The 26007-nt window shown below is 36.0% G+C and overlaps 2 protein-coding genes across 2 annotated transcripts; both read left to right on the forward strand.

Moving 5' to 3' along the window:
- Positions 1 to 229: 229 nt before the first annotated feature.
- Positions 230 to 553, forward strand: K441DRAFT_460557 (uncharacterized protein; the record flags this gene model as incomplete). Its single annotated transcript, XM_067641769.1, has 2 exons — positions 230 to 391; positions 431 to 553. Coding segments are annotated over 2 exons (285 nt in total), but the record flags the coding sequence as incomplete, so codon positions are not given.
- A 261-nt stretch (positions 554 to 814) lies between these two features.
- On the forward strand, positions 815 to 1924 carry K441DRAFT_672365 (uncharacterized protein; the record flags this gene model as incomplete). Its single annotated transcript, XM_067650542.1, has 2 exons — positions 815 to 1418; positions 1566 to 1924. 2 exons carry the CDS (start codon positions 815 to 817, stop codon positions 1922 to 1924), a joined length of 963 nt encoding a protein of 320 aa, XP_067510213.1.
- Positions 1925 to 26007: the final 24083 nt, after the last annotated feature.

Raw genomic sequence — 26007 nt, forward strand, 5'->3', positions numbered from 1 at the left:
CGGACACGAAGCCGTCCCTAATTAGGCGCACAACGCTGCCCGCTATACTTAGGGCGACTATATTGCTCTATCTTATTACTAGGGTTCGGATGACAATAGAACTTTTCACCGGATCGTCCTCAACGGCCGCTTCTTCCGAGTCATGGAAAACTTGGAGGCTGCCCTCAATTTCATTCGCATCCCGGAGGGCTTAGCCACCACTACCCTCCGGTGCACGAAACTTTAGGCTAATGCTATCTGCATTAACCAGGCTGACGGAGGTGAGAAAATCCGGGAGATTCTCCGAATAAAGGACATTTACGGGGGTTCTATGGGTGTTTTTGTCCATCTTGGGCCTGAAGAGGACGACAGCGATTATGGGATAGATATTCTTCAGCGAACTGCGACAGAAGTGACGTAAGACATTAATCGCAGCTAGTATCTCCTTCAGAGCAGAGTAAAACCGACCGAAGCTGATCGAAAGGATTTTGGTGCACTCATGAAGGTGCTATGCCGGCCATACTGGTGCCGACTCTGGATACTGCAAGAACTTGCAATAAGTGATGAAAGCATTGCCATCGGCTGCGGCAATCGCAAGTTTCGTTTTGAAGAAGTCGTGCTCGCTACTAAATTCGTATGGTATAACCTTAAAAGTTTTCTGACGATACTCGGGGCTTAAAGGACCGACCTTACAGCCCTCAATAGTTCCATGTGGGTTATATTATTTATGCAGCAATTACAACAGTTGAGCCGACGTCTGGAAGACGCTTAATGCACCATATATACGCATCTACAGATGCTTTTTCTTAACCTCAGCCAGAACGCGCAGGCAAAGATGCCCCATGACAAAGTTTTTGGACTCCTCGCGATCATGCCCGTGACCATTACGTCAAAGATGAAGCCGTACGTCGGCTGCGCCCTTCCCACCAAAGCAGTCTTTGTAGCCTTTTCCAAAGCTATCATCGAGTGCACGGGTGACTTGGATGTCATATTCGCGAAAAGCCTTCAACAAATGATAACGCCGAGCTGGGCAACAGACTGGCGAATAGCGCCCGACAGGGTCAGCTTACTTCATGACTGGCACATCTATAGCTACAATCAGTTTGACAAGGCATATCGTAGCCTACATCAAATAATTAATACATCACGCGAGTCCCGGGCAGATGGCGGTCGAAAATCTCGCTTTAAAATTTTGGATAAGTCCTCCATACTGGCTTGTTCAGGCGTACTTATTGGGAAGGTAGATGGTATGGCTTCAGATATGCCAGCCTTGGGTGCTCTATCCTTCTCTAATTGTGAGCATGTCCAGCCACAACATCAACACAATCCTTATGGTGACGATAAAGCGACTAGTCGTGCCCTAGTACATACATTATTTGCTAATCCAGTTTGGGGTGATTCTGAACACGCAGCTCTGTTACATATCCCATGGCTGTCCGGTAAGTCCTATTCAACGGATTTGAACCATAAGTTCTCTATCGACGATAACCAGAAAGAGAATTTTCAACAAATGCACCAAGACGGATGGGGTTTTATCTTTTCTTACGGTAATTTTTTTTCCTTCGAATTATTTTGTTGTCGCTTAGGTCGTTTCCGTATAGGGGGAAAGAGATTTCAAGACTACTTTGATCAAGAGATTGTCGAATGTTTATTGCCCCAGGACCGTATCTATCTCGACCTAGCCAAAGTCGTAGGTGGGCACCTTGGGCGCAGGCTCATTACCCTAACTACCGGTCATTTCGGACTGGCGCCAAACACTATTAAACCAGATGATGTCATTTATATCATTTTAAGTTGTTCTCTACCGGTTGTTTTAAGACCAGTGGCTGGTACTTGTCACTTCCGGGTAGTTGGAGAGTGTTATATTGAAGGATTCTCAAGAGGAGAGGCAATCATGGGTCTCGATAAAGGAAAATATCGTCTTCAAAAGATCAGTCTCTACTAAGAACAATGTGCAGAACTGGGCGTGCATGGATTAGTTAAGAAAATTTGACACTTAGACACAAATACTTTCCCGCGCTTTAAAAAAGTCTAGCTTAAACGCCTCGAAAAATAGAGATCGAAGTCTTAAGTTTTATAATCCGGCCTTCTATAAATATACGCAAATCCATCCAATATTAGCTCAGACGCTGCCAAAACTGAAGGCTTCCTGTCGATCCGTAGTCCGTGCACCGATTGTAAGAAAAGAATGAGAACTCTGTCTATTGAATGTGACTCTATAGCCTCTATATATACATAAGGAAGAAGGGGCAGTAGACTACGTCGGTGACCGAGTCGTCGAACGAGTCGTAGACCGAGACAGTAGTAAGACGATAGTAAGGAAATCCGATTCAAAATCCGACCTGGATCGACACACCCCCCCCAGCTTTGAGCCCTCAAAGGTCAAAGCTGCATCGCGGGTCTTGGCATGGTGTTGAGTTAAATATACCCCATATCTTCCTCCTCGCTTACCTTTGTCAATTTAGATCCTGTCCTTGATATTAACCAAATTTAATTGATGAACGAACGTCTCGTGCTTCTGCCTTGGCAGAGCTTTTGTTAAGCCGTCTGCTACTATTGCTGCAGTAGGCGTCCAGTTGATCCTAATTCGATCATTACGTACTTCTTAACATAACCAGTGGTGGTATATGTCGACGTGTTAGAGCTTCATAGATAGCTCTGTTCCGTCCTTCGTGAGCAGTTAAATCGTCTGTAGATTATCACAGTTAATCGTTTGCCTGTTATCTAAGGTCAATCCGATTTCTTTAAAGAAGCGACTCTACTAGATTAATTCCGTGCCTATATATAACAGAGCCATAAGCTCTGCCTTAGTACTTAACTTTATTACTAACGTCTGCTTAGTAGAGCGCCAGTTAATTAGTCCCCCGAATAGGGTGAATAGATATCCTTCCATACTACATCTACTTATTAAGTTGTCTCCGAACGCTGCGTTGCTTGCTCCCGTAAAGACCTGACTCCCTATATTATGTCCTAAGTATTCGATCGCGAGCGTCCTCGTCTAATATAGGTAGGCGATTGCTTAACGGGCTGCGGCGTCGTGTAGGGGTGAGGGGTTTCGTAGGAATTCCGATAGCTTGCTTAAAGCTCGAGCTATATTAGGCCTTGTAATACAGGTCGCATAAAGGAGTAATCTGATTATCCTCTAGTAGACGTAGGTGTCTTAATTTAAAGCTTCCTCTAGGTTTAGTAGGAGCCTATTAGTACTTATAGGTGTACTAACTAGGCGTATGTTAGTTAAATAAAAGTTATTAGCGATTTTCTTAATGTAGGAGTCTTAATAGAGCTATAGCTTCTTCTAACTCCTATCTCTTAAAACTTAAATTCCTAGGAACTAGGATAGTTTACCTAGGTCCTTTATCTCGTATTTCTTTATAAACGCATTCTTAAAGCTTAGAAGCTCTAACTGGTTCTGTAACCGACTACGGGTGCTGCCGAGACAGCCTCAACGCCACCCTATATATTGATCGCAGATCAATATTGCTTGCAGATCACCGTTCCCATTTCAGCTACCTATTACCCCATTATGTCTTATTACCTCCACCTTCTTCGTGTATATATAGAGCCTCTAGAGCTACATTTACAATCAAGTCGTTCATGCATTTCCACACTCTGCAAAGCTTACAGGTTCCCCTTATTACTTATAGTACAGATATTATCTATATAGAAGATTATAATTAGCTAATCGTTATAGTAGAGATACGGCTCTTTACTAACAGGCTTTAACCTCAATTTAGTTGGTTCCTAACTTAAGTTGTTATACTAGAGACGTAGCAATTATTAAAGTCCGTAGAGAGCTCTACGTAGTAGTAGATATTTGCCCTTAATAGTAAATCCATCCGGATACTTAATATAGACTATTTCGTTAATTAGACTGTTTACAAACGCGTTAATAGCGTTGCCTTACCAAACATCTAAATTAAATACTGCGATAACTGCTACTAGAGCCCTAAAGACCTTAGCTACCAGAGTTGCCGTATAGATATCCTTATAAATTAACTCTTATAGATCGCCTCTTACATAGAGTTATACCTTAAACTTTGTTAGATATCCGTTAGTAACCGTTTTATAGGTAAATCTCTAGGTAATAGGCACTATTTTAACTAATAGAGTCTTATCTACAGGCTTGGTGAAAATAAGCAAATACAATATCGATCCAATATCGCTTATTGGCCAATAAAATATTGGTTAATATTGGGTTATTGGCCAATATAGACCGGAAAATTATATATCCGCAATATTAAAATAAATTAAACTAATATAACTGTGTACATAGTAATCTGTTTGGTTTCGCTATATAGCTACTTATCCTAAATACTATGTAGAGGTACAGATTAGATCTAGGTGCTAGAGACACCCTTAACCAGCTAGGTATATACAGGTTACTGCCAATAATCCTAATAGTTAGCTATATGCTAATGTATATAAGAGAGAAAATTCGTACGTACCTAAGCTAAAACAATTACATTTTGGGCCGTAGCCCCAGGCTTATTATCCTCTATTAAGAGAGGATCTATTACCGTCCTAGACCCCCCTCCCCCTACTAGGGGTAAGCCACGGTTGGCCAGCGCAGGTATATTATTACCCCCGTCTCATACGGTATACTAACTAGCATAGTTAGGCTACTTATAATTAGCGTAGCAACCGCCAAAGTAACCGTTAGCCCGATGGTACAATGGGAAGGGTTATAGGCCTAGCACAGCGCCGCGGCACCGCTAGTAAGGTTAATTCACTACCCTTCCACGAGATTATATAAGGATGGCGTTAACGTATAAGGGACAATGCATTCCTATCTAATATGGGTAAATGCTCCCGCGTATAAACACCACATCCTGCCCAGGAAGGGCTAGAAGTGCTTAGCCCTATAGACTATATATATATAGGGCTAACTACTACTGTCCTATAAAGAAAACGGGGGCTTAGGGGTTCTAGGCGGCGGCAGTGAGGGCTTAGGTGGCGGTGGCGGCATTCTAGAGAATAAGGGCCCTATATATATATTAGTATTCGTATAAAGTAAGTAATTAGGGTAAATTAGTAAAGGGTAAGGCTTAAGCAATGCTTATATAAAGTAAGAATACTTATATATTGGTAGTTGATAAACTAGTAGTGGTAGTAGTAGTGGTAGTAGTAGTGGTAGTAGTTATAGTAGTGGTGCTGCTGCTACTACTTTACTTATTAGTGCTTAACACTTATATAATGTAAGCAGTTAAGAGTATATTAGTAAGGCTAGAGGCTTAGGCAATGCTTGCATAAAGCCAGAACACTTACGTTTTAATAGTAGCTGATAAGCTAGAACTAGTTATAGTAGTAGGTAGTAGCTAGGTTAAAGATAAAGGAAAAAGAGAGGTTAAATAAGGTAAAGTACTGTATAAAGAAGGAGCGCATAATTACGTATTATATAAAGAAATATATATATCTATTCTATTCTATTCTATTCTGCATCTAGCTTAGAGTATTCTTTTTTTTCCTTTCTTATCCGTATAATTAACTCTTCTCTATCAGAACTCTTTTATTGCTATTTAATTCTGCTTTCAATTTTTTAAGCATTTAAGTATCTTAATTGTATTAACCCTAAGCTTTACTCGCTCCTATAAAACCTTATAATATGCCCCTAAAAATACCCGCTTTAAGTTATTACTTATAGCTAGAATTAATAGAATATTAATAGCTATTAATAAGAGTTATAGCCAACGCTTACGTTGCTCGTCTTAATACTACTATTTAAGAGGAGAAACCTTAATATAAAGTAGGTTCTCGGCGATATAGTTCTTATACTTATCTTGGCTCTTTAGGCAATTAAACTTATTAAGGTTCTTAATAAGCTGCTTATATAGATTAAGATCTTCTTTAGATAAGGCCTTTTTATACAATATAGTACTTAATACTTATAGTAAAGGCTGGGGGCCTTAATACTAACTTTAATACTCGTTCTAAAGTTGCTCTACTATATTAAGCGCTGGCTTTCGCTACTTCTTACTCTAATTTACTTTAATATACTCCGTACGACGTTATAGATAAAGAATAATTGCTGCAGTATATAGCGGAGACTTATTAGACTTTAGGTAGTATTTATTAAATACCTCCCAACTAGCCTTAATCTACTTATAGAAGAATTTATCCTCCTTATAATCTTCCTATTATATAATATTAGCCTATATATACTCCCTCTAAATATATATACCTTACTAAGCTATTTTTAAAGTAGTGCATAAGGAGGTCCATTTAAAAAAGTACATCTAAGATTATTGCATTATGCCCTTAAGTTATAAGAGTTGCTTTCTTAAAGACAAGAAGAAAGCCTATTATCGTATAAAGCTATTTCTAGTCTATAGGATTTAGAAAATTATTATCTAAGCCGTACTTCTTTTTATATTGATCTATTGCAGGCTTATATTAAATAGCAACCTATAACATCTTACACTAGCTGTTCTATCTTATATAATTATTAAGTGGAATTTGTCTTCCTGCTAGCTCTTTAATGGCCCTTATACGAGCAGGAGAGCTTCGTATATATATAATAATATTATAGAGCTTTCTAAGGGCGCCTATATTTTAAAAAAATTTATCTTTATCTTTAGCTTCGTACGAATTAATCTGCTTAACTTTAACCTTAAAAAGAAAGGCTTAGATAGCAAAATTAATAATATAGCTATTATAACGAATTTGTTTATATAAAGATTTCTATATAATAGCTTCCTCCTCTTTTATATACTTTTTAATTATACAATAAAGAGTATCATTTGTTCCCGCATTATCTAAAACAACTATACTAAGCTTTTGTATAATTTTATAGTCCTTTAGTATAGGAAGCAGAGTTAAAAACTAATCCTTTCTATTATAAGATTATACCGTATAAAGAGTAAGGAGAGCTCTAGAGAGTCCTTTTAAGTTTTGCTTAATAAAGTAGGCGCAAACTCTAAGGAGAAGATGCCGATTAGGAGAGGTCTAAATATTAACTAAAAGATAAATACTTAATATTACTGGCTAAAGCTTCTTTTATACAATGTCTTTTATTAATTCCTATAATTCTTTAATCCTCTTCTTTACTTATATATAAGTTATTATAATAAAACCCTCTACCTCTAGATTAAGGTCCCGGCAAAATATATAGAACTTTGGCTACTTAATAAGTTAAAGTGGAAGATTTTATACGGTAATAAGGGAATTAAGGGCAGCTGTAATAGCCTCCTTATTAAGAGCATTTTTAAGTGTAAGAAAATTAACCTTTATATAATTATATTTTATATAAAGCTGTATATATAGATCTTAAAGCTTTTCTTTAGCACCTTAATAAACAATACCGGAGTTTTAGAAACGGTAATCTTATACTTCTTTATAAGATAATTCCGGAAATTTATAATATACTTTACGCCATATAGTTCTTCCGTATAGTATTTACAATATAAAATATATTGCTTATCCCGGTATTTTTTTAGCTTATTGTTATATGGATCTTATATATGGCACTAGATTTTAGGGTTCCTTTTATTTTTTAATCTCTCCGTACTAGTAGATAGTGTAGAATTTGATATTTCATTATTACAAGCTAGTTTTATTGTATATATAATAAATATTGTAAAAGAAATTTAGGGTTGTGGGGAATGCCAAGAATTATTGGCCGATATTGGGTAATTTAGCGATATTGGCCAATAATATTGACCGTCGGATTATTTAAATCTCCGCTGCTTATCTATAACCTTAAATATTCCACGACCATTTAGGTCCGTATATTCTTTTATAGCGGCAGTAAGGAACTCTTCCCTATACTAGTATTTTATAAGCTCCTTTTAGTTCTTAGGCAGAGGTAGTAGCTTATCGCGATAGATTTTCCTATAATATTTTAGGTTTATATAGAAGGCTACTTAAAGTGCTTTAAAGCTATCTACTTTCTTAAGGTAAGTTAAATGAGCCATATATCGTTTAGGTAGCCTCCTTAGTTATTTACTTTTTATAATATTGTCTTCCTTAACAGCTACGCCGTCTTTATCCTATAAGTTATCCTCTATAAGTATATATTTATAATACGGTCATTAATAGGTAGAGGGAGTTAAGGAGCTTAAGGATCCTTTAGTAGGAATTAATTAAGGTTCTAGCGTCTTATCTAGGGTAGGTAAGAAATCGTCCTTTAAGGTTTATAAGCTTACTACGTTATTATCTTAATTAGTTGCTTAGTCTTAATTTCTACTAGAATCAACCTATTAATTTCTACCGTTATTTACTTAAATCTTATCTAAAGTCTTATTGTCCTTATCTAACGTCTTATTAAGTTCTTCCTAAAGCGTCTTATTAATATATAATATATTAATTACCTCTAAAATTTAATTAGCGCGTTTATGGAGTAGATTTGTAAGATCTGGCTAGCTATTGTTATAAACTAACTACTTATTAAATATTACGTCTCTTATTTATATTACCTTCTTTTTACTAGGTATATAGACCCTAAAAATATTTATTAACTAGTACCGAACTAGGTATCTAATATAAGCTCTTAGCTTAAGCTTTTAAGTATGCGGGAGGTTATATTTAAGTAGGTAAGCTCTATAGCCGTATACACGTAGATAAGCTATATTTGGCTTTAATAGTAATAGCCCTAGTACTAACTAAAGCTTTTTAAAAGGTGTTATTTATCTAAGCTGGGCGTTTGGTGTCTGATTAATTAAATACGCTATAGCCTTAATAATCTCTAGCTAGAGCTCTTCTAGTAATTAAGCTTTAATTCGCATATAACAAGACTTAATAATAATTACCCCCCTAAAATGTTCAGTAAAACCTTTCTAAGACTTTGTATATAGAGCCAATTACTCTATTATAATTCCTTCTTAGTTCGTCTAACTATAGAAGTTGCTACTAAGGGAGGTCTTGCTATTAACTTAGATAACCATAATCTTCTAATTATATCGGCGCTTTACCCTATTTAAATATCGTATAATTGCTTGTGTTAATAACGACTTTTAGGTAAAGGTCTCCACCTCGTTTATTTATAGAAATTTATTATAGAAATATATCGTCTAGATGTGACTATTATACGCTATAATATCTAGGAATAAGTTAATATATACTTAGTAGAAGGGCCTTATTGCCTTATTAGTAGGTGCTCTTCTTAATATAATTTTATAAGCCTTGCTAACAGCATAGGTATTACAGTTAATTGTCGCTAGTTCTCGAAGCTTTGCACTACCTACCTCCTAGGGTAAATACTTAATTATATTGGGTTCTGTATAACCTAGTCTCTTATATTAAAGCCTTCCAGCTACTTCCTAATTAGGAAGGGGGTCTTACGATTGGATTATAAATAAGGCTTTTAGCTTATTATACTTAAGGGTTAATTGATTATAATGGTACTTATAATAGGCGAATGTCTTATAATCGTCTTTATTATATAGTATGTTCTTCTTATTATCCTATTATACGTTCTTCTAATTAAACTTCTTTAAGTAGGCTAAATTTATATAAAAAGCTAATATATATACTGCGTTAGCTAAGAAGATCTTCCTAGGGCCTAATGGCGTCTAGATAGTAATTACTGCCGTCCCTATACCTTTAATTGGATCTATACCCGTTCCAGCATATATAAAGTTATTGCTTAGTTAAAGCTCGTCGACAAACCTCGATTGATCGTTAATAATGTGTATAGTAGTTCCGTTATTAAGAATTATACTATCGCGTAGCTTGTAATTAGTGCCTGCTTTATAGGCGCCTATTTAGTATACGGCAAAGGTACTATTATCTTCCTTTTAACTTCCGTCTGGGCTTTATATAGCTTTTTTTTATAGACCTTCCTTGCCTAAAGCCTCCTTCCTTATCTTCTTAATTTTAACTTAATCCAATCTAATGCGCTTATAATCCTTTCCTCAACTTTTATAGCCGTGGCTTTATCTAATTTCCAGTCCTTTAATTAAACCGATTTGTTAATATACAGATACTCCGGAAACAAGTAAATAGCTCTGTAGTAGTACGTTAGGGCGTCTTTCTTTTATAATATCTTGGACGGTATAGTTCTAAAAGTCTTATCCTTAGGAGCCTCGTCTTTATAAGCTCTGTTAATTAACTCGCCCTAGAAGCTTACCGTATTAGCACTAAGCTAATCTCTTCTCTTCTAGGCAGTCTCTATTCGTTAATAGTTCCGGTATATTTTAACTAGCCAATGTATAGATATTATTTTGTTACTAGCCTAGTCGTGTTTATTAAATTTAACCCTCTATATTAAGTTCTAATTTGGTAATACCAGCTCTACCGCTAGTAAAAAATCTCTAATTGTATAGTTGCTATATATATCTAGCAATTTAATCTTCTTATAGTCGTTATATGTCTTCTCCTACTGCTATAGCTAGGCCTTAAAGTTCTGATTCTTTAGGCCCTTTTTAACCTTCGCATATTAAGTAGATAGGTATAGCTTATATGCTATATTAGTAGGGGCAACCCTCTCTTTAAGAGCTACTAGGGTGTTATATACTAAGTCAATACCTAGTATATAGGTATTAAGGTTCCTAGCTACTATACTAGTGATATAGCTTTATAGGGAGGTTAAAGCTACCTTCTACTTTTTATATTCCTTCTCTACTATCTTATACCTCTTATGGAGAATTTAAAGCTCGTCCTTGTTACTCTTAGAGAGAGCTATATAGGAGGTTATTTCTAGCGTCATATCTTAAGGCCCAGGAAAGACTAGTTTAATTAATTAGGGCAACTTATCCTTTTTGGTTAAGGGGTTAACGTATTTCTATACGTCTCCTATTTGGGCTTAAAGCCTAATAAGGTTAATCTATTCGTCCCAATCAGCTTAGCTTAATAATATTACCGTTATAGTAACAGCTTGGGTAGTTTAAGAGGTTATATTAAGAGGTGCTTGCGAAAACGAACGAAGTATTTAATAAGGGATACGATTAATTAAATTAAGGTGCAATATGGCAAATCACCCGGGCTTATAACTATTAATTAGTAGTCCGTGTACCGATTATAAGAAAAGAATATAAACTCTGTCTATTAAATGTAACTTTATAGCCTCTATATATATATAAGGAAGAAGGGGTAATAGACTACATTAGTAACTAAGTCGTCGACCAAGTCGTAGACCGAGATAGTAGTAACTTGAAGACAATAGTAAGGAAAACCGATTTAAAATCCGACCTAGATTGACACTTCCGCCTTATATTCTTTACATCTATATTTAATGGGAGACGAACAAGATTAGGCTTTTACTATTTAATGTAAAATGTTGCTTAGACTAAAGGCGGGCGTCTATTAGGTCCGGTATAGTAACGCCTCACCTACGCTTATAGGGAGGTGGTCGACCCGCATAAGCCACAACCTTATTTTAAGAGGCGTTAAAATTTTTAACGCGAATAAAAAGAGAAGTGGGCTTTTAAACGTTTTCGCTATAGGGTAGCATATAGAGTGTTACGAAGTAAGTATAAGCGGCGATAATATATAGCGAGGTAGATATTATTAAGCTATGTATATAAATTATATAAGGAGGTTAAAACGTTATATAAGGAGGAAAGGTAGGAAAACGGGAAAGTATTACTGGTTAAATATATATAATATAATATAAAGGTATATCTTTAGCTACTATATCTACTAATAAGCTAAAGCTTTATATAAGACGTATAACGGCCTTCTAAAGCCACTACCTATTTTAGACTAAAGATAAAAGAATATCTTAATTAACTTTATTGTTAACCTCCCTATAAGTAAGAGCTATATAAATATTATAGTAGTTATAGACTAACTATTTAGGATAAAATACTTAATCGCCTACCCTAATATATTAATACCTACTATCGCCTAACTATTCCTAAATTATATATAGAAACTCCATAGACTCCCTAAAATAATTATCTCCGATAGAGGCAGCTAGTTTATTTCTATATTTTAAAAAAAATAACTACCTAACTCCGTGTTAAAGCACTATTATCCATAATATACTACCTAAAAATAGATGGTTAAACGGAACGTATAAATGCTATAATAGAATAGTATATTTGGATATATACGTTATACTTATAAAATAACTGGATTAACTGGCTTATATTTGCTAAGTTTAATATAAATAATTCTATTTTAGAAACTATAAAGGTCTCTCTATTCCTAGCTAACTATAGTATTACGGGACTTATACGTTCTTACGTCCCTGCGCGTTTTGACGTTCTTAACCCATACTTATATTCGTCCCGAAACACCTACGCACGTTCCCCTATAACCCCTATTTATACCCGTACCTAACCTATTCTATTTCTATTCTGCATCTAAATGTCTTTATATTAACCACGCATAGTTACGCGTACGTAGCCTTCTTTAATTACTACCCCGTTTAGTATATTGTATTCCAGCTCGTACCTACTTCCGTAATATATAGCTAGTATTTATAATATTAGGTAAAACCTAAGTAGATAGTTATATAGGTGTAAGGTATAGGCGACCCTAGGGCGACCTAGGGGTGACTCGCCCGTAAGGCACATGCTCTACACGTGCCTAGAGAAAACCCTTCCTACCTTATATACAGACTCCTCCTTTTTCCCTTAAGGATTCGTCTCTATCTATATAATATACCTATTATTCTATTATTGGACTCCCTATCTATATCCTTACCTTATATTTAAATCCTTACCAATCCCCTTAGGAGGATAGCCGGTTTGATTTTTTTATAATGCCTCCGAAAAGAAAACTGATGCCTATACTTAACGGTAATACGCTAGCGATATAACTGTAAAACGCCTTAGGATCTAGTGCAGACGAAACCGCTAGAAGCATATTAGTAGCATTTAAGCCATTTCCTAAATCCTAAAACAATTAGATATCTATAAACGCTAAAGACTAGTTTAACTTATATACCTAGGCTTAATAGGAGCTTAGTAAGGTTACTAGCGTCCTACCTAATACCGCTAATATAAAGGAGCTAGATAAGCTAGCTAAGAAAATAGCCAACTTATAGAGCATTATTAATTTAATAAAGCCCTCCTATCGCCTCTTTAGTAAAGAGTATAAGTTATATGGCGAACGTATACGCCGAATAAATCTTAACGCCCTAGTTAAGAAGTTACCACCTAATATTAGCGGTACTACTTAATAGCATTTCGACTAGTAGATCGCCGCAGTTAAGAACCGATTTAAGGTTAATAATGCTAACTACGACTGTAAGCGACGCACGCGCTAGGCCATTAAAGGTTTTATAAAAGAGAAGATAATCACCTAATTAGTTTATTACCGGTTAGGTACTAAGGATAAGGGTCCTTTACTATAGGACGAATTTAAGACTATGGTTTAAGACCAGATTAGGAACCCTATAGTAAGACGCTTTAATAACGCTATAATGTACTATACGGCTGTTATAAAGGAGAACTAGAGGTTTAACGTCTTCCTAGCCTATATATATAGCTTAAAGGACCTCTTCTTATATACCCCTTTTATTAATCCTAAATAACAGGTAGACTTTTAGTTCTTATATCTCCTAGCCTACCTATAAGTAGAGCTTTTTTACTAGAACTTCGCCTAACGGGTAAGAACCGCTAAAGACCTCTTTAATAAAATCCGCTATATAGAGTAATTACTTAATACTATAAAGCTTGCGGAAGATCGCGTAAGTAGTAGCGGCAAATTATCGCGTATAAAGCGCGGTCGCAGTATAGGCTTTATAGACTTAGGCTTAGGAAATAGAACCTAAAAAGGGCGACGCTTTTTTAAGTAAACTTCTAGGGAGACTACCTAAAAGCCAGATGGCTTAGGGGACCCCCTAGACGCTAGTGCTACGTAGGCAAGTTAAAGGACCGCAGGCGGCCACTATAAGGAATACTAGAAGTAGGTTAATAAAGAGAAGTTAGCTTGGCCTTTGGAAAACCTAAAGCCCTAGTAGTATATCTCTTTTAACTATAACTAGGGCCTAATATAGAGGGAGAGAAGAAACGTATTATAGTATACGTTGTAATAGATACGCCCTAGGGTAAAGTCCGCCTACGTGCTTTATATAATAATAGGTGCCAAATTAACCTTATTAATTAAGATGTTATTTATAAATTTAACCTACCTATACGCTACGCGCTATGTTTACGTAAACCTATTATACATTTCGTTAATAGTAACCAGATAATAATCTAGAATACTTATAATTTAACGGTTACTACTAGCGACTTCTAGGGTACCTCTTGCACTATTAGCCCGCAGACCTTTTAGGGCGGCTTATTTAATGGTTATAATATAGTTCTTAGATAGGATTGGCTCGTGGAAGCAGATCTATTAATTAGCTTCCGTTTTAAACAGTTTATTCAGGGTACTTTAGACCCTAAACGCCTTTAAATAATCACCCTTAACGCTCTTTTAGCAGACATTAAGGCTAGCAAAATAGTCTATTTGCTATAGCTAGAAGACTCCTTCTTTACGCCGGTTATAAATATAATAGAGGATTTATTGTTACTAGCAGCGAGTACCTATATAGACCCTCCGGACGTAGAGATACCGATTATAAATATAGTAAAGGACCTGCCGTTACTAGTAGCGAGTACCCGTAAAGACCCTCTAGTGCTAGCGTAGATCACCTATATGTAAGGGGGAGGTAATTAAAACCCTAAAACTATTAAGTATACTATAGCAGAGCTATATATACTCTTAGTGCGAGTATACCTATAAAACGTATATCGGCTGTACCTTTCTCTCTACTAGCTCCTGGAAGTACACTACCACGTAATAATCGCTTTAACCTCCGTAGCCCCTAGCCTACTAGATATATATAAGGAGGAAATTAATATCTTCTCTAATAAGCTAGTAAGTATGCTATTGTAGAACTCTAAGTATAACTATATAATTAACTTAGAAGAAGGCAAGACGCTACTATAAATGCCCTCTATAACCTCTTATAGAAAGAGTTATAGATCTTATAAGAGTACCTAAACAGTGCTCTTAAAAAGGGCTAGATTAGGCCTAGCAAGTCGCCTATTAGAGCGCCTATCCTCTTTATACTAAAAGCAGACGGTATAATACGGCTATACGTTAACTACAGACGCCTAAATAAGATTATAATCAAAAATCGGTACCCCCTACTGCTAGTTGGCGAACTCTTTAATAGGCTTAGCTATGTAAAGATATTTATAAAGCTAGATCTTTATAATGCGTACTATAAAATTTATATTAAAAAGGGAGATAAATAGAAGACCGTATTTAAGACACGCTACGGTTACTTTAAGTACCTAGTAATGCCCTTTAGTCTTACTAACACCCCTATAACTTTTTAGAGCTATATTTATAAAGCTCTAGAAACCCTAGTAGATACTATCTACATAGTTTACTTAGATAATATTCTTATCTACTTAAATAATAAGGATAAGTACGTTAAGCACGTTAAGCAGGTACTGCGACAGCTCCGCGCTTAGGGCCTATATGCTAAACTATTAAAATATATCTTTTATACTAAGAACGTTAAGTTCCTAGGCTTTATTATTACTCCTAGGGGTATTATAATAGACCCTAACTACGTAAAAGCTATTAAGGAATGGCCTAAGCCTAAGTCCTATAGGGATATCTAGGTTTTCCTTAGCTTTGCCAACTTCTATAGGCGATTTATCTAGAACTACTTAGATACCGTATACCCCCTATATATATATCTCTTATATAGGTATATTGCGACCTAATATTAGATAGGGAGAAGAAGAAGAAGCGTAAGTTAAAAGGGCCTACTAAATGGTATTAACCCTGGTCCTGGCCTAATGACGCGTAATAGGCGTTCTGTAAGCTACGCGCTACGTTTATATAGGCTTCTTTACTTTGCTACTTTAACCCTAATTTACCCCTAATAGTAATTATTAACGCTTCTAACTATACCTATAGCGGTATACTTCTACAGCCTTTAGGGTAAGAAGATTAACTCCACTAGTACCTAATCGCCTATTATAGTTAGAAGCTTACTAGCCTAAAAGTATAGTATAATATGCATAACAAAGAACTACTCGCTATAGTATAATGCTTTAAGATATGGCGCTATTACCTTAAATACGCCGCGTATATAACGCGCGTGCTCTATAATTATAATAATCTTAGGTACTTTATAACTACTAAGAGCTTATTTACTTACTAGGCCCAGTACGTTAAGGAACTAGTTAAGTTTAATTTTAAGATTAAATATAAGCTAAGTAAGATAAATCCTGCTAATATACTATCCCGGCGCCTAGATTATACTAAAGGCTTTAAAGATAGCAGTAAGAGAATAATCCTTAATGCTATACTGCCTATATTATAGTAAAAGTTGCGGGTTATAGGCCTTATAGGCGGTCTTGGTGCTACTATACTACACTAGTAAGTAGTATGCGTGTAGTATACGAGTAACTCTTATAAACTTAGCGCCGGCGGACCAGAGCGTCCTACTATTCTCTTTAAAACTACTTTAACTGGCCTAATGGCGCTTAACCCTAGGGAAGACCCCTTAACCTAGGCTACGGTCCCCCGTAATAACCTGGCGAGTTACCTATATATTATATATTACTTTACTAGCATTAACTTTATATAGAGTCTTGTGCTATAGTAAGAGGTAGTAGTAACTGCTTTAGCTAAAACGGCGTTTACGGAACACCCTCCTAAGTCACTGGTTAATTTTATTTATAAAGTATAAAAAAGGGACGCCTTTACACGCTTTATATATAATTAGTTAACCTAGGAATAAGTTCCTACTAGTAATAAGGACTATACCCTTAATAATNAAGGACTCCTAAGGCAAAATAATAAGGTCTAGGTGCCGAATTGTATATTACTATAATAGGAGATCATTAAGCGGAATTATGACGATCTTATGGGCGGCCACTATGGTTTTAACTATACCTTTAAGGTAATTACGCGAAAGTACGCTTAGAACGGCCTTACCTAAGACCTCCGTAAATACCTAGATAATTATAATACCTATTAATGCTCTAAATTGCGCCGCTATAAACCTTATAGTAAGCTATAGCCTTTCTAGGCCCCTACTTAAGCCTAGCGGTATTATTTACTTAACTTTATTACGGATCTCCTAGAGTTTAAGACTCTTAATAGTATAGAGTATAACTCTATCCTTATTTTTATAGACCGTTTTATAAAGCTAGTACGCTACTATCTAGTACGTAAGATAATTAATACTACGCAACTCGCAGAACTCTTATTTAGAGTCTTTATATAAATAAGGCCCCTAGATAATATTGTTTTTAATAGGGGTAGTATATTTACAAGCGAGTACTAAAGCACTATATGTTACTATCTCCGCGTTTAACGTAAACTTAGCATTATATTCTATCCGCAGATAGATAGTTAAATAGAGCGTTAGAACTAAAAGCTTAAGGTATACCTACGTATATTTACAAACTAGGAATAGTCTAATTAGGCCTCCCTACTTAAAGAAGTAGCCTTTACCTATAACTCTAAGGTCTATGCCATAATAAAGCATTCCCCTATTAAGCTCGCTTATAGCTAGCTACTAAACGTCTTAGATAGAGTCTTAAATAGCGTCTAAGACGCCTAGTAAAGTAGGGAGGGGTTTAAGTTAATAAATATACAACTCGCAGAGATATATCTATAACGCCTACACCTTATACGTAAGGTAGCGGCGGCGTCGTTAATATACGCCTAAAAGCTTTAGGTAAAATACTATAATCGTTACCACCTAGCTAAGCACTTCGCCGTTACGTTAGGAAAAAATTTACCAGCATTTTTGCAGCATTTGGCAGCATTTGGCGGCCAAATGCGCATTTTGCGCACTATAACGTGTAGTGTATAGTATCGACTAAGGTGCGGCATACTGCTGCATTCAATAATGCAGTGCGGTATACTGCTGCATTTAATAATACAGTGCGGCATACTGCTGCATTTAACAATGCAGTGCGGTATACTGCTGCGTACTGCTGTATTTAATAATATAGTGCGGCATACTGCTATATTCAATAATGCAGTGCGGCATACTGCTGTATTTAATAATGCAGTGCGGTATACTGCTATATTTAATAATATAGTGCGGTATACTGCTATATTTAACAATACAGTGCGGTATACTGCTGTATTTAATAATGCAGTGCGGTATACTGCTGTATTTAATAATATAGTGCGGTATACTGCTGTATTTAACAATATAGTGTAGCTAATTACGCATTTTACACTTGATGCGCAATTAATATATAATGCCCTCCTTGCGCATTCTATATATAATGCCCTCCTTACGCATTCTATACATAATGCCCTTCTCGCGCATTCTGTACATAATACCCTTCTCGCGCATTCTATATATCTTGCTTACTTTAAGCAATAAATAAGTATTACTCTTCCTATGTAGTTGATGTAAAATAAATTATATTATTTTAGATAATTTAATATAATATAGCAACGGTTCTCTTCTACCTACCTACCTACTAACCTACCTACCTGCCTACCTACCGATCTACCTACCTGCCTGCCTGCCTGCCTACCTACTAACCTACCTACCTGCCTGCCTGCCTACCTGCCTGCCTACCTACCTGCCTGCCTACCTGCCTGCCTGCCTGCCTGCCTACCTACCTACCTACCTACCTGCCTGCCTGCCTACCTACCTACCTACCTACCTATCTGTCTGTCTGTCTGTCTGTCTGTCTATCTATCTATACCTACCCGTCTATACCTACCTATCTGTGCCTACCTGTCTGTGCCTACCTGTCTATGTCACCTTAATTCGATCGATCGATTGAATCGTTTATCGTGTTCGCTAGCTGGTCGTTTAAACGGTTGTCGTGTGGCTCTGGCGACGGTTGTGTGGCGATGACGACGGTCGTCTAGCTCTGGCGACGGTCATCTGGCTCCGGCGACGGTCGTCCAGCTCTGACGGCGGTCGTCCAGCTCTGACGACGATCGTCCAGCTCTGGCGACGGTCATCTGGCTCCGGCGACGGTTGTCTAGCTCTGACGACGGTCGTCTGGCTCTGACGGTCGTCTAGCTCCGGCGACGGTCGTCTGCTGGCTGTCGTTCTGGTATCTTCCTAGGTAGGGAGGATGTAAGGAAGGGTAAAAAATGAGGTGGCTACCTAGGTGTATATAGGGGGTATACTTGGCAGAGGCACGTGTAGAGCTATCGGGAATATAGCGGGGACCCGATGCGGAGCTTCGTGTAGAGCCTCCGTACGCAGAGCTTCGTGTAAAGCCTCCGTACGCAGAGCTTCGCGCAGAGCCTTATGCAGAGCCTCTGTACGCAGAGCTTTATATAGAGCCTTGTGTAGAGGCTTTGTATAAGAGCTTCGTGCAGAGCTTCGTGCAGAGCTTCGTGTAGAGCTTCGTGCAGAGCTTCGTGCAGAGCTTCGTGTAGAACTTCGTGCAGAGCTTCGTGTAGAACTTCGTGCAGAGCCTCGTGTAGAACTTTGTATAGAGCCTCGTGTAGAGCTTCGTATAGAGCCTCGTGTAGAACTTTATGTAGAACTTTATGCAGAGCTTTATGTAGAGCTTCGTGCGGAACTTCATGCAGAACTTTAAACTTTATATAGAACTTTAGGAAAAAATTACTAGCATCTAATTTTTACTTTTCTGCTATTTTAGCATTTTCTAGCATTTAGCAGCTAAATGCTAATACTTAATTATAAATGTGGCATTTGGCGCTAAATGCTAGTACTTAGTAATAAATGCCGCATTTAGCTGCTAAATGCTAGAAAATGCTAGAAGTGCTAGAAAATGCTAAAATGGCAGAAAAGTAAAATTAGATGCTAGTAAATTTTTTCCTGACGTAGTAAACGAGTCCTACTTTCCTCTAAGAATATCCGCACGAAACGTCCCTATAAAAAGCTTAACTATAAGTTTATAGGACCGTTTTAGATCCTAGAGCGCGTAGGGTAGAAAGTATATAAGCTAGAGCTTTTACCTACTATAGCACAGCTCCACCTAGTCTTTTATATCTCCCTACTAGAGCCTTATAGGTTACGCCCTAGGTTTTAACCCCTAGTAGTAAAAGAGCTTAAGAAAGGCAGCTAGGAAGTAAAAGTAATTATTACCTACTAGGATTATGCTAGACAACTATAGTACCTTATTAAATAGCTAGGATGGTTAAATAAGTATAATAAATAAAAATATAAGATAGAACTTAAGAATTATTAAGAATTACTAGATAAGTACTATAAGCGGGACACCCTAGCCTTATAGCCGAAGCGTAGGCGAAAAGTAAGTACTGCTATTAAAATATAACCTATATTAAAGCGGAGCAGAGGACGTCCTAAGGAATTAAAGAATAAGTAATAATTGCTATAAGAACTACAACCTTAATTTAAAAAGCACCCTTCCTAGACTTAATCCGTCACTCTATACTAGCTAAGCAGATTGTTTATATATTAGAGAATAGGCCCGTCTATAACTAGGGTTTATTTAACTAGGGTTTATAACCTACTAGTAATTTACCAGTAGTAACCTATACCGATAACTTATATATTATTCTACGTATATACTATATAGATAACGCATAAGGCTAAAACATAGGTTAGTGGCGGGTTTAATAGGTATATAGCCTTACTATCCTAATCTGGCTGTATATAAATAACCTATAACCTACCCACGAAGTATATACGGCGCTATACCGGTATAGCGTAAGGCTAAAGCAGGGTTAGTAGCGGATTTAATAGGTATATAGCCTTACTGTTTATAAATCTAGCTATATGCGAATAACCTATAACTAACCTACGAGGTACTAGCGACCTACCTATATAAATAAGCTTTTAGAATATTTCTAGTCTACTAAATTTAGGCGACGGTATTAAGCTCTACTAGCTCTACCTATTAAATAGACTAATTAAGATTTTCTATACCGGGTATATAAAATTGCTACTAGCTCGGTTAAATATAAGGAAGTCTTAGTAAGGCAAATCTAACTAATTAGATAACTTTAACCGCCGGCCGAAGTTCCTTAATATCTTTACGCCGCGTATATATACTACCCGTCTCTCTATACGCAAAATTAAAACGCTCTTTCCCCTTTAAATTTTTTCCTTACTAAGGTTTCTTATGGGGTTTTATTGAGGCTTAAGTATATAAAGGATTAGGGACAACCCTTTTTAAAGGGGGGGGGCATTATTAGGTAAAACCTAAGTAGATAATTATATAAGTGTAAGGTATAGGCGACCCTAGGGCGACCTAGGGGTGACTTGCCTATAAGGCACGTGCTCTACACGTACCTAGGGAAATCCCTTTCTACCTTATACACAGACTTCTCCTTTTTCCCTTAAGGATTTATCTCTGTCTATATAATATACCTATTATTCTATTATTGGACTCCCTATCTATATTCTCACCTTATATATAAATAGGTTTTAAACCCTTTAGTAATATTCCTCGCCTTACTTATTACGCCTTATAAGTTATAGAAGTAAATAAATTTATAAAGAAGATAGAGGAACTATAATAGTTCCTTACTAATAAAATAATATATACTTAATCTATTTATAAAGCCGTAGTAAATAAGAAATAAACCCTAGTACTAGCCTACTAAATTAGTAACTTTATCTAGCTAAATATAAGAAATCTAAATATAAAATAACCTGCTAAGAAGCTTAATTAAAAGAACGCTAGCCCTTATAAGATTAAGAAGGTTATTTCCTTTTATACCTACTAACTAAAGCTTACTAATACGGTTAAAATCTACCCTATATTTTATATGTCAGTCCTCTACCCTACTACTTCTATATTAAATACCCTACCTAAATAAATATAAGACTCTCCCCTACTAGTTAAAGTGGATAGTAAAAACGAGTACTTTATTAAAAGAATTAATAATATTAAGTATAATAAACGGAAATGTAATATATATATCTTATAAAATAGAGAGGCTATAATGGCTTATATAAATGCTTCTAAACTAAAGCTTATAAAATGCTATCTTACAAAGATACTAAGCCAAAGAGAAGGGAAAAGGGGTTACTAGGACCGATGTAAACAAATATATAGGGTGAGCCGCTAAGGCGCTAGCTTTGGGCGGGCTAATCGCAGGTTAGTAGAATATAGCAGAATTTGGCAGATAATATGCAATGGCGCCGTTATATCACCCCCCTCTTTAAAAGAAAGCCTACCTTTAGGCTTAGTTAGAAATAGGGTAGCCCTAGGCTTATAAACGTAAGATTATAAAATATAAGATAAGGAGATAAAAGGGGATATAAATACGTCTAGATTAAGTATAAAAGGCAATTATAGGCAAAGTGGAAGCACTAGGCTAGAAAAAGTAACTACTAAAAGTCTTAGCACGAATCTAACTAATTAGATAATTTTAACCGGTGGTTAAAGTTCCTAAATATTTGAAATTTTACGGTACTAGCAGAAAACGGCCGAATATGGCAGAATTTGGCAGATAGCTGTATTAGGGCTTTGGGGCGTTTTTATCCCTACATTCTTCCGGTAACTTATTATCTTTATTATATTAGCATTTCATCCATTTATCTAGGTACTTTAGGGGTCTAGGTATATTAGGGTATTAGTTATAAAACTTTTTAAGCTTTTAGGGGCAGCCTATAAAGTTCTATATAGGGTACTAGGTTGGGTTAGAATCGTAGCCCTTCTCTTTAATATAGTATTTTAGCGTTCCCTATACTATCTTATAGGCTAGTATTTCGCTAACCTCCTATTTGTTATTACCGTTTACTTAAACTAGTAGGGGAGGCTCGTTCTTTTATTTAGGTAATAGGTTATTTATAGCTTTCCGTAACTTATCTAGCGAGAAAATAGGGTAAACCCTAATTAAATCTAGGAGCTTTATCTTATACGAGTTGCCTATCTTCTTAAAAACCTTATACGGCCCTACTATCTAGTAATCTAGCTTACGGCTAAGTCGTTTAGTCTTCTAATTCTTTATTATAACCCAGACTATATTACTAGGGGTAAAGTCGGGCTCTTAATGGTGCTTATTCGCCTGCTATTTTATTAACCTTTAAGCTTTGTTTAGGTTCTTACAGGCTACCGTCTAGGCTTCCTCCAATCATTTAGCGTACTATTAGGCCTTAGTATAGAATAGCTTCTCTTATATAGTCTAGGGTTCTTCTAGCCTTTTCCAGTTAAAGCTTATATAGGGTAAGTATCCCATTTCTAGCTAAATTGGGGCAAACCCTATAGAGTTATAGGGTAGGGTTACTTACGCATAGTCTATTAAGGGTAGTAGTTTAGACCAGTTGTCCTAGAAATAGTTAATAAAGGGCCTAAGCCTTTAGTTTAGGTACTAATTTATAATCTTTGTCTAACTGTCTATCTAGGGGTAATAAGCTATAGAAAGCTTTAGCTTAATACCTAGGATCTAGGTAAACTTATTCTAGAAGGCTAATATAAACTATAGCCTATAATTAGATATAATAGTATCTAGTAGTCCGTAGATTTGGTAGACGTAATAGATATATAGCCGGGCTACCTCTTTAGCATTAATGTTCTTATAATAGGGAATTAAGAACGGGCGTTTACTAAAGCGGTCAACTATAACTATAACTATATTATATCCGTTACGGTCCTTAGGTAGTTTATAAAAGTCTATAAAGATATACTACTAAGGGCGCTCTAGTATTAGAAGTGGCTTAAGTAGTCCTAGGGTCTTATTCTATAGGATTATAGCTCTCTAGCAGTCTTCGCAGTTCCGTATATATTAATTAATATCTATAACTATTTTTGGCTAGTAGTAGTAATAGTTAATAATTTTACGGGTCTTATTCTTACTAGGGTATGCCGTAGAGACTTAGTAATAAGCTTCGCGGATTAGTTTAGTCCGTAGATTATTAATATTAGGGACTATAAGCCGCTCCTAGTATAGGAGCAATCCTTCCTCTATTTTAAAATTAGGGTTTCCTTTTACAGCTTATTTACGGAGGGCCGTTAAGGTATTAGCTATACGGTTTATAGTTAAAAGGCGGTTAATTAGCCCTATTAGCTTATCTAAGGACTCCTCTATTAATGCTAGCTTGTTTTACTAGGAGTCTAGCTCCTTAAGGATCTATAGGTTAAGCTATTCTAAATAGAGGAGGGCGCGCGTCTAATATTAGGTCTTTAGCTTATCCTAGGGTCCTATATCTTATTCTCTTTAGGTTAAGGTATTAGCCTTAGAGTTTTACTTACTAGAANNATATATAATNNTAAANAAGAATTAGNAGAGTATTTNNGCCNACTANGCNTATTATTTAGTAAGCTGCTTTATAGTTATAAAGTACTCTAGGGCTTTATAATCTGTATATATCCTAGTCTAGAAGTTTGTACTTTTAAGCTCTGCGCGCTATTAGGAGAGTAATTAAATAATAGCTAATATTTCTTTATTATATACTTTATAGTTATACTTAGCTAGGTCCATTATTTTTAAGAAGAAAGTAATAGGGTACTATTCGCCGTCTAAATGTAACTGTAATAGGATTCCCGCTACGACCCTATTAGAGGCATCCGTTTCTAGCATTAATTTAAAGTCCGGGTTATAGTAATAAAGAATTAGGGAAGAGATAAGCCAATTCTTTATCTCTTTAAAGGCCTCTATATAGCTATTATTAAAGACAAAAAGCGTATCCTTCCTAGTTAGTCGTATAAGAGGTTTTACTATAATTCTATAATCGCGGATAAACCGGCGGTAGAAGTTATAAAAACTAAAGAAGAATTAGATTCCTTTTACTATATAAGGGGGCTTCTAGTTACAGATTGCCTCTACCTTCTTAGGGTTAACCTTAATTCCTTTTATAGTTATAATAAACCCAAAGTATTTTATATATTTTACCCTAAACTTGCATTTCTTAATATTAACTTATAAGCCCGCGTTTTATAGTCTCTCTAGGACCTTCTTAATATAAACTTAATGCTTAAGTTTGTTACCTAAGTATATAAGAATATCGTCTAGGTATACCGTGTAGAACTTATTAAGGTAATTAAAAAGAACGTTATTTATATATCTTTAGTACATAGCCGGTCCGTTTATTAGTCTAAAAGGAAAAACTTTATATTTATAGGAACCATAACGGGTACGGAATGTTGTTAAATCTTTAAATATAGGGTTTATTCTAATTTGGTAGAAAGCTTAGCGGATATTAAGTTTAGTAAAGATCTTTACCTAGCTTAGACATATAAGGGTCTTATTAATTAAAGAAATAGGATACTAATTTTTTTAAGTAATAGCGTTTAGCTTTTAATAGTTAATGCAAAAGCAAAGGCCTCTATTAGGCTTTTTTATAAATAGGATAGGAGAGGTAAAAGGGGCTTAACTTAGCTTAATAAACCCTTTATCCAGGTTATTAATTAAGTACTACTTTATTACTTTTAGCTTATCCGTTAATTATTAGTAGAGGGGGCTATAACCTAGCGAGTTATTGGCTTCTAATTAAATCTTATAATTATACGTCCGGTAAGGGGGTAACTTATCTAAAGCCGCCCTTAAGAATACATCCTTATACTTTATATAAATAGTAAAAAGGAGGCGTTTAACTAGTTCCTTATCGGTCTCCTTAGCTAGCTCTTCCTCCCTATTATTAATAATTCGGTTAATTTTATATAGGCTTATTATAAAGACCTCATTATCCTTCTAGTATATATTAAACTAAAACGCTACTACGCTAATTACGGTAATGTCTACGGCGGGGGGGTTATATAATAATAGGGGCGTACGTAACTTTATGGACTTCCGGGGTATTAGCGTTATTATTACTCCTTTTAGCTCCTATTATATCTTTTAGAGGTCATCCCTTATATCCTATTAATGCGTTCTTTTCCATACCGGTTAAATCTGCGCGATTTAGACGTTGTTTACGTTACTATCTGTCCCGCTTCCGTATATAAAGTCTTCTTTAAACATAGCACTTTAGGAGAGTATCTTTATTAGTATAGAGTTTTTTCTAGCTTTACGGCGGGCGTCTTTTTAAGTAAAGGCTAGGTCACAGGCCCGGACATCCTACTAGTAGGTAGAGTTAGCCTTTGCGGCTAGTATCTTATAGTTAGTTTAGATTTCCTTAATAAAAGAGGGTAACTTTGGTCTATCCTCCGGCCAAATAAACTATCTTTATTATATATTTAGCTAAATATTAAAATAGGACATCTATTTTTGTCTAAGGATTATATTATAGGACCCTAGGTCTAGGATACGAAAAGGGAT

The sequence above is a fragment of the Cenococcum geophilum genome (genome assembly GCF_001692895.1).
Source record: "Cenococcum geophilum 1.58 unplaced genomic scaffold K441scaffold_1, whole genome shotgun sequence".
NCBI lineage: Eukaryota > Fungi > Ascomycota > Dothideomycetes > Gloniales > Gloniaceae > Cenococcum > Cenococcum geophilum.